We start from the raw sequence: 9,435 nt of genomic DNA on the forward strand, positions 1-9,435 counted from the left end.
CCTTATCCCTTTCTCCCTCTTTCTCAGCTATGGGAGGAAATCCAACTAACGCCTCTCTCTCTCTCTTCTGCTCTTCTCTCCCAGTTCCCTGAATCCTAGGCCAGCCCACTCCTCCTGTGTCAGAACATACTTCTCTCACAACACACGTACAGTTGAACCATAATTATGTACCTGTCAATCGTGCCCATTAGACGATGTGGTAACAGGTAGTCAAGACACAGACACACAGAGATGTGATTTTTACTGAATGTCTGTATAGAAAGGATGGATTGATTCACGCGTGGGTAGCTGGACAGTGTGCTTTGGGGAGGCAATGGCCTATGAGAACTGGGTGGTTGTCTTAGCGTCCTTTCTCCCACTCCCCTCCTAACCCCATCTCCCCCACATCACCTCCCCCTCCACCATCACCGCTCGCCCCCCCCCCCCCCCCCCCCCCCCCCCCGCCAGCTGAAGGATAATGGCCTCCCTCCCTCCAAGTTCCAGATCCAGGGGTTTCCCTGCTTCGGGACACAGCTCCTCTGAGGGGCGCCGGCAGGGGGCGGCGTTGTCCTGCAGCTGGAAGCTCCCAGTTGACCGGCCCCGCCCCCTCGAGGCCCCGGCTCCCCCACTTCAAAGGGGCGGACGGCTCTTCCTCCCACCGGGCTGCTGGGTGCGAGGGCCGCGGGCGGCGGTGGCCCGCTCCCCGTCCCTGGGCGCTCCGCTTAGCCCGCACCGCAGCCTGGTCTCCCGGCCTCCCCGCCGCGGGAAAGAAAGTGACTCCGCGTTGTGGGGGGAGGCGGGGGCGGCCGGCACGGGAGGCCGGGTGAAGGGGGGGCGGGGAAACTTTCTAGAAAAGACGGCGCGGGCACGGCGGGGAGAACCTTTACCGTCCCTCCGCGCGGCTGCAGCGACGGGAGCTGCGGGGGAGGGAGGCACTCACTACTCCACTTTGTAAACACGTTCTTTCCGTTTGGGGAAAACGACATCCTTTCTCACTGACATTCACGTGAAAGAGACAAACCTTCGCTGCGAGGCGTGAGGAGCGCGCTCCGCCGCCCGGGGTTCTCCGTGAGAGCACCGCCGCCGGGCGCCCCGCTCCGCGAGGGTCTCCCAGCGCCGCCCGCCCCGCGCTCCGACCCGCCCCGCCCCCCGGGCCGTGGACGGGAGCCCCCGCGGCGTCGCTCAGTGACGCGCGAGCCGGGCCGGTGCCCCGCGCCGCCGCCGCCGCCGCCGCCGGGCGCTGGAGTGGAACGCACGGCCCCGGCCCCGCCCCCGCCCCCGCGCTTCCACGGGCGGGCGCGCCGCGGGCTCCTCGCGCTTCCCGAGGTTTCGAGAAGCGAGAAACGAAACCCAGCGAGCGCGCCCTTCCCCTCGGGTGCGGAGACGGATGTGTGCAGGGACCAGCGGACGCTGGGAGCGTTCACGGGGCCCGGGGCTTATTCGTGGGGCCGGGATCATGCATGAAGGGAACGGTCCCGGCCCAGCGACACCCCCCTCAGGTCGTGAGGAACCTCGGGAGCCCCGGCCCGAGGCTCAGTGACAGCGCGTCGCATCCGGCGAGGGTTTTATGTTTGGGAAGGTCCTGCTGCTGCGGGGTGTTAGTTTTGCGATCCTGTTTTGAGGGCCTCTGGGGACTCTCTCTACGCGTGGTCCGGGTCTCCTCGTGAGGGAAAGCGTGTGGGCGGGGAGCTGTCCATAAGTCACAAGTGTGTAAATTACACGCACCTATACACACGCACACCTACAGCCCCCGGCCGCCCAGCCGGGAGCTCCGGGGGCCGCCTGCTAAGCGCGCGGCGGCCGGAACCGTCCGCCGGGAGGGGGCGGCGCCCCATGCAAATGAGGGGGCGTGGCCAGCGCGGCGCGCCGGGCCCCGGAAGCGCGGAGCGGCCCCGGTATAAAAAAAGTCCTGAGGACGTTTTTCCCGCACAACTGCGAAAGCTCCGGAGACGGGAGCGTGTGTGTGTGTGCGGCGCGGGGCGGCTGCAAGGAAGCCGCCACCTCCTCCGTCCGGGACCACCGCGGCTGAGGCGGCGGCAGCGGCGTGGGAGGGGGCGAGGGGCGGGACGGACTGGCCGGAGCCGGCGGCCGGGGTCTGGGAAAAAAGAGTCGCTCGCTCACTCGCTCGCTCGCTGCGGCCGGGGGCGCACTCGCCGCTCCTGGAAGCGTCGCGCGCGCGCGGCTCCGCGGCTCCTTTGCTCGCTGCGCGGCTCCTAGAAGGGGCGGCCGCCTCCAGGTGACACAGACGGGACACCCGCTTGCGCTTTCCAGATGCATCAGAGATACTTTTGGTGCGGGGCTGCTCTGCGGGGCGCGGCGCGCGCGGGGCTGGGGCGGGGGGGTTTGGGGACCGCGGGGGTCTGGGGAGGGAGAGAGTCTCTGAGGAAATCTCTGAGGCGAGCCCGAGGGGCCAGCCGGGGAAGGGGGTTCCCTGGGTTAGGGGGCGCGCGCTCTTTCCTCTGTGGGGACAGCCTGTGGCCGCCAGCCGCCTCACGGAGTTCCTTCTCTCCCCCTTCCCCCCCCCCCCTTTTTTTTTTTTTTTAAATTTTTTTCTTTTAGGACTGACCAGGGCCAAGTGGCATTCGGCGGGCACTTCATGGCGGAAGGGGAAGGGTACTTCGCCATGGCCGAGGACGAGCTGGCCGGCGGCGCCTACATCCCCCTGGGCTGCGACTTCAGCGGCGGCGGCGGCGGCGGCGACTTGGTCGTCGCGGGCGGCTGCGGTTTCGACGACGACGAGGACGAGCCGTGCGCGGACTACTGCGAGAGCCCCACGGCGCACTGCAACGTGCTCACCTGGGAGCAAGTGCAGCGGCTGGACGGCATCCTGAGCGAGACCATCCCGATCCACGGGCGCGGCAACTTCCCCACGCTCGAGCTGCAGCCGAGCCTGATCGTGAAGGTGGTGCGGCGGCGCCTGGCCGAGAAGGGCATCTGCGTCCGCGACGTGCGCCTCAACGGCTCGGCCGCCAGCCACGTCCTGCACCAGGACAGCGGCCTGGGCTACAAGGACCTGGACCTCATCTTCTGCGCCGACCTGCGCGGGGAGGAGGAGTTTCAGACTGTCAAGGACGTCGTGCTGGACTGCCTGTTGGACTTCTTACCCGAAGGGGTGAACAAAGAGAAGATCACACCGCTCACGCTCAAGGTAAAGTCACCAGGACAAGAGGGTTTGGAGGGGTCCGTCCACTCCTGGGCAGGGGTTCTTCTAAGGGCGAGAGGGAAAGGAAAAGATGCCCAGAAGTCTATGGCCCTGACCGGGTTTTTGGGGTGCGCTTATTTATTTTTGCTTTTGATTTCTTTACCATGAGAGTAATCTAAGGTGCGTGGAGGATGCCCAGGGTTTTACTTAACTTGGTGCTTCAGCGCCACAATTCTCCTGCTTCCTCCTATGCGCCCCCCCCCCCCACTTTCCTTCCCCTTATTTATTTATTTTTTTAAACTCCTGTCAATCCTTGCTTGAGTCTTCTTCAGAGTAGATTCTAAGTGGAAGAATGAAAGGACCTAAATCTTTTTTTTTTTTTTTGAGTCATTATATGTTCTAGTCATTGCGAAAATAGCAACCTGAAGCAGAACCAAGCCAGCGAGCTTATTGTATTGGAAAATGTGAATAGATTTCCCAGCTGCATTCAGCTGACTCCCTGTGTTTAAGATAGACGTGGTGCTTCTCTGGGTTTGTGCATGTGTTAAGGAGATAGTGTGCCCCCTCTCCCCTCCTCTCTTTGGTTCAAAACGCATTTTACATAGTTAAAATTGAGGAATCAGCCTCCCAGAATGTCCTAATATAGTTCATTTTTATTGTAACTGCCAAACACCCCTAGAGGGACAGACAAGATACTAATCTCATCTGTTGTCTCAGGGGGGGTGCAGAACTGAGTGACTAGAGACAAGAATGAGAGGCAGACCAAGTTTCCGCTGAATGCTCTTCTTCCTTTTGAATATTATGTGAATATTGTGTGACTATTGTACCTATAAGACCATTTTCAAAAAATAACATTTCAGAAGTCAGACATGACAACAGAACCTTTAGTACTGTGCTACATCTGCCAAAAGCCTCAAACTGTTATTTCTCGTCTCTTCCCCAGACAGTAAAACCACTTGTTAAATGTATTTCCCCCCCCCCCCCCCCTGTTTTCAGAAGACTGTTTAAGCCTGTAGGTAGTGTTTTGCTGAAACTTGACAAAACAAAAGGGAAGGAGCAAAATAAATGTCATCTGTGAGGAGGATGTATTTATTATTTTTTCTAGGTGTGCTCATGTTCTTGTTTTATCTTTTGAATTATAGGAAGCTTATGTGCAGAAAATGGTTAAAGTGTGCAATGACTCTGACCGATGGAGTCTTATATCCCTATCAAACAACAGTGGCAAAAACATGGAACTGAAATTCGTGGATTCCCTCCGGAGGCAGTTTGAATTTAGTGTAGATTCTTTTCAAATCAAATTAGACTCTCTTCTCCTCTTTTACGAATGTTCAGAGAACCCAATGACTGAAACATTTCACCCCACAATAATCGGTGAGAGCGTCTATGGCGATTTCCACGAAGCCTTTGATCACCTATGTAATAAGATCATTGCCACCAGGAACCCAGAGGAAATCAGAGGGGGAGGCCTTCTGAAGTACTGCAACCTTTTAGTAAGGGGCTTTAGGCCCGCCTCTGATGAGATCAAGACCCTTCAGAGGTATATGTGTTCCAGGTTTTTCATCGACTTCTCAGACATTGGAGAGCAGCAAAGAAAACTGGAGTCCTATTTACAGAACCACTTCGTGGGATTGGAAGACCGCAAGTATGACTATCTCATGACCCTTCATGGAGTGGTGAATGAGAGTACAGTGTGCCTGATGGGACATGAAAGAAGACAGACTTTAAACCTTATCACAATGCTGGCTATCCGGGTGCTAGCTGACCAAAATGTCATCCCTAACGTGGCTAATGTCACTTGCTATTACCAGCCGGCCCCCTATGTAGCAGATGCCAACTTTAGCAATTACTACATTGCACAAGTCCAGCCAGTGTTCACATGCCAGCAACAGACATACTCTACTTGGCTACCCTGCAATTAAAAGTCATTTAAAAATATCCTGTGGGGAAGCTATTTCAGATAAGATAGGAAAAAAAGAAGAAAGAAAAAAAAAAAGGGGGGGAAAAAGGCTGAGTGACCCAGCCCTGATAAGGGATATGTTTTGTATAATGATGATCTGCTCCTGATTTTAAGCTTGGCAAAGTTTGTGGATCATTTCATAGATATGGGAGCATGATCTTAAAATGATCCCCACTCCCCATCAACCCATGCACCAAATCCTCCTAGCGAATAAGATTCTATTCTGTAACTAAAGAGACCTGTCATTGAAAACAACCAGGTTCTCCTAAAATAACAGGGGGGAGGGGGGGATGCTTGATGACAATATGGGTTTGCAGTACCTTGCTCCCATAGCTTTGCCATGGGGGGTGGTGTGTGGGGGGAAGGTGGAGTTTCTTATAAGGTGGAATTCACAGAAGGAAAAATACAGAGGGAAAAAGATCTCACCCCAAATTAATTATATCAGGAGTTTAGGTAGTAATAATACAGGAAGAAGGGAAACTCTAACATTGGGATTATTATCTGAAGCTTGTAGTAAGTGCTTTTTGTGAAACTCCTGTTGCGCTAACAGAAATGGCTTACTCCAAATGAACTGTAGTAGGTTGATGCAGTTTTCATAACAAACAGCAGAACTTACGATGACACAATCCATTATTTCCAGCTGCGTGTTTAGCTCCATTTTTAAAATGTGAAAATGCAAGCAAAAACAGCTGTAGAAAGGAAAGTATGTTCAAGGACCAAAGATTTAACAGATAAAAATACCCAAATAGAAGAGATACAGTAGAATATATAAAGAGTTACTATATTTGTTACACACCAATATACATCAAAGTGCCTGTTGCCTTCTGAAAATTTGAAGTGAAAATTTTTTTATGGTTTAATGATTATTTTGTTTTATCAGGGACTAAAGAAATAAAACAGCATAAGCTTGTGAATGGTGGAAGAAATGCCCTATTTTTTCTTGGCAAATACTTGTATAAAGCTAACATTGTTGGTGTGATGTTATCATAGGTACATGTGTATGTATATTATGTGTGTATATAGACATATTTGGGATATGAATATATTCACACAACACATTGACTATGGTCTAGAATATGTAGCATATAGGAAATGTTTAAATACTGAGTGCTTTTATGTTTCAACAGGATGACACGAGACGTGGGCATATTGCAGTGATGAATTAAAACCCACATCTAAATATGTTAAAGGAAATGAAGGAGGAAAACAAGTAATATATTTCATAGGAAGTACAGAGATTATACATTTTTAGGAGTGTTTCTCCCTCCCCACCCCTCCCCCCACCTTTTTTTTTTTTTTTTTGTGAGCCATAGAATTCTAAAAATAATGGGAGAATGTTTGGCAGAGCACTCTTTTTTTTATATTTAACTGCCATTTTGACAGTTTGAACCCTTTTATTGTTTTTTATATAACTTGCATGTTTCCATGGTGTATAATCCAGTAGATCCTGGATCCATGATAGTCTATTTAAATCCCTAAAAAGAATTTCTGGTGATCTGAACACTACTTATAATATTTAGATGAAAATTTTAATGAATGCCTTCTGCATTCTAAGACCACTAGAATTTAGTAAATGTGAAATGATCCCTTATAAAGAGTATTTGCACAATTGCTTAAAATTTATATATGAAATATATATATATATTATATATAAAATTTTATAAATTCATGCCAATATGAAATATATTTGATCTGGTTGTCACACTGCATTTAAATAGTTAGTACTGTATTTTAAATTCAGTCACTTTGCATTGAATCAAATCCAACTTTATTTTCTCTTTCCCAAGAAGCCATGTATAGCTTTATGAAATGAATTGGCATTACTATTTCAGTTCAATGTCAGCTAGTATTAACACCATTCCTTCTCCTAGCTCTAAGTTCCTTTGGACACTGGACTCTGAAAATGAATTTATTAAAAACAAAACTAACACATAAAAAATCTTCCCTTTGTATTGTGAAACAGCCACATAATCCCTGTCAAGTCTAGTGGATGACTGCTTACTATGATCATTTCTATGATGAAACAACCAGATTTAAAAAATCTGATCTGTTAAAGAGGGGCTGGGGAAAAGCATAGCATCATCCTATATGGCAGTGTAATTTGTTTATGGTTTTCTGGGCATCACTCAGATGCCAAATTAAACCACCCAAACTACCTTTCACACACCTTTCTTTGAAGCCTTAATAGGAACTTGATGGGTTTGCTGTAGCAGCTTCCCTGTGAATTTGACAAAGCTGTAACAGCTATTGCACTGCCACTTACTGTTTCCTAGGGGACTCTTCCTTCTCCCTTGTTGGCTCAGTCTCCCTATCTCCAGCCCTGGGTTTGAAAAATTGTGAACTCCCAGGAAATATTCCATTTCCAGAATAAGCCTGGTTGATACTTAACTATCAGAAACCAGAGCTCTGCTTGCTTCCCTGTTGGAAGTTTTCTGAAAGAATATTAGGGAATGCTTGGGAACATCAGAGCATCTGGTAATCTGCCATCTTCCTTCTCATCCTAACTCTTGAAAAGTGAGTTGTCCACTTTTTTAAAAGAATCTGGAGATCTGGCTCTTCTATAGGAACAACCTGTTGTTAATTTGTGACAGATTTTTGTTTAGAGGGGCCTTCTTTGAAAATACAGTTTTCATTTATTTTCTCAAATATTTATGTTCTTTTCTTGTGTTGGTAGCATAAATTGGAAGTGCCAGCACCTGGCTTTCAGATATAACAGGTTGTCCTCACGACAACTTTCAGTATTTACCTTAAAGCTTATATAATTTATTTCTCTTTTGTATGTACTATAGTCTTGTTCATATGTAGTTCAACAAACAGTGGAATATATGTCTCTCTTTGTGGATGTGTGGCCTAAAAATTTGAATGTCTGCTGAAAAAGATTCGTGTGCATAGGTCAGAGAAAAGAACAGCTCTCAACTCCTGATTAGTGCCTGTGATTTGCTTGCTTTTGTGTTTATCTGGCCTATTGTGCTGTTATTTTAAAAAGGAAGAAGTTTTATCTTCTGAAGGCTCTTCTCATCTGTCCAGTCTGGTATGTCAGCAAACACTTAATATGTGACAATGCCCTTTTAAAACGTTTACTTCATTTGCAGTAAATATGGTTGCCTCAAGAACTCTTTTCCCTTCTAGAAATGGTATCTGCTCACTTAGGTATTAGGTGGACTATTTCAGCATGGATCCAAAAAAAATGCAAGATGGAAGACTATCTGTAAACCAAGCCAAGGAAGAAATGCAAAGAAAAGTGAACATACTGTTTTTTCCCCCCCACCCCTTTATGTTTGCTTATTGTTGGTTGCTTTACTGTGCATAAAGTTGTTTTCAGTGCAATACTTGTCAAGTAAATATTGTGAACTATCCTGTAAATCAAATGTATTATGTTGAAAGTTATCAGCAGCTCAAAAATACGCTTTTTTGTTATTTGAAGACAAAGTGTGTTAGATGAAACCAAAAGCCAAAAAAAAAAAAGTAATTTCATATATAGCACCTAATTGAATATAACCTTTCTTTAAGATTTCTTATAGCATAGCCTTTTCAGTGCTAAGAAAGAATCTCTGTAATATTTTGTTGTAATAATGGCTTGCTAACAAAGTGTGTGGTAAAAGTACTAAGTTGGAAGGTGTCAAGGTAACTTGGCAAGATTTGCTGCAAAGCCTTGTGGAATGGAGGAGGCTCTGCCCGCTGGCTGACTCTCCAGCCTCTCTCCAACCATTGCCTGCTCTGAGACATCCTATTGCAGCAAGCTGCACCTGGGGTCACTCTTTGGAATATTTTTGACATTAGACTGTCACAGGCAGAAAAGGAGTTGATGGAGATTGGACTCAAAAGCTGACGTATTTGAATCAGTGCTAGAGGGAACAGATTGTGAATTTTGTTTACAGCATCCAATATTTGGATTTTCTTTTTTTGTAAATAAAAAGAAGTTATTTTTTTCTATTTATTTGTGTCTGTTATCTTTGGTGTCCTTGCTGGCTAAGAGACCATGTCCTCTAAATCTCAACCTGTATCCATGAGAAAAGACAAGCAGTATTCGGAGTAAAAGAACAGAACTCATCAACTTTCTGATTGAAGTTAAAATGTCCAACTTTTAGCCAGCTCATCTCTGACTGCCTCAGTTCTAGAAGAGTCTAGCTAATGGGTGGCAATTTTTTTAAATCTAGGCATTAACTTAGTGTGAAGCAACTCAGAAGTCAGAGCTATTTTCCAGTGTCAGTAGAGACGCATGTATTTGGACTACGGGGCTCTAGTAACCCTGAGTGGTCCTTGGTTTTCATAAGTTAGCTCAATTGCTGTGATTTAGTTCTCAGTGGTTATATATATATATATATAATCTGTTTGGGGTTCTATAGTGTGACTTGAA

The 9,435-nt window shown here is 47.8% G+C and overlaps 1 protein-coding gene across 3 annotated transcripts; it reads left to right on the plus strand.

The window, feature by feature from the left end:
• The first annotated feature begins 1,986 nt into the window (after positions 1-1,986).
• Positions 1,987-9,011, plus strand: TENT5A (terminal nucleotidyltransferase 5A). Of its 3 annotated transcripts, XM_036415267.2 has the most exons (4): positions 1,987-2,270; positions 2,539-3,127; positions 4,264-4,763; positions 6,206-9,011. In XM_036415267.2, the coding sequence occupies exons 1-4, from the start codon at positions 2,251-2,253 to the stop codon at positions 6,234-6,236; spliced, it is 1,140 nt and encodes a 379-aa protein (XP_036271160.1). In that variant the 5' UTR covers positions 1,987-2,250; the 3' UTR covers positions 6,237-9,011. The 3 variants fall into 3 exon arrangements, with proteins under 3 accessions (XP_036271160.1, XP_036271158.1, XP_036271159.1); XM_036415265.2 differs by having other exon boundaries at positions 2,015-2,270; positions 4,264-9,011; XM_036415266.2 differs by having other exon boundaries at positions 2,015-2,215; positions 4,264-9,011.
• Positions 9,012-9,435: the final 424 nt, after the last annotated feature.

This window comes from Pipistrellus kuhlii, unplaced genomic scaffold, assembly GCF_014108245.1.
Source record: "Pipistrellus kuhlii isolate mPipKuh1 unplaced genomic scaffold, mPipKuh1.p scaffold_m20_p_5, whole genome shotgun sequence".
NCBI lineage: Eukaryota > Metazoa > Chordata > Mammalia > Chiroptera > Vespertilionidae > Pipistrellus > Pipistrellus kuhlii.

Bases quoted from the DNA above. Each gene is read 5' to 3' on its own strand.
- TENT5A (XM_036415265.2), top strand. From the start codon at position 2,251: ATGCATCAGAGATACTTTTG. The intron at 2,271-2,538 runs GTGCGGGGCTGC...TTTTTCTTTTAG, and splicing joins ATGCATCAGAGATACTTTTG to GACTGACCAGGGCCAAGTGG. The intron at 3,128-4,263 runs GTAAAGTCACCA...TTTGAATTATAG, and splicing joins TCACACCGCTCACGCTCAAG to GAAGCTTATGTGCAGAAAAT.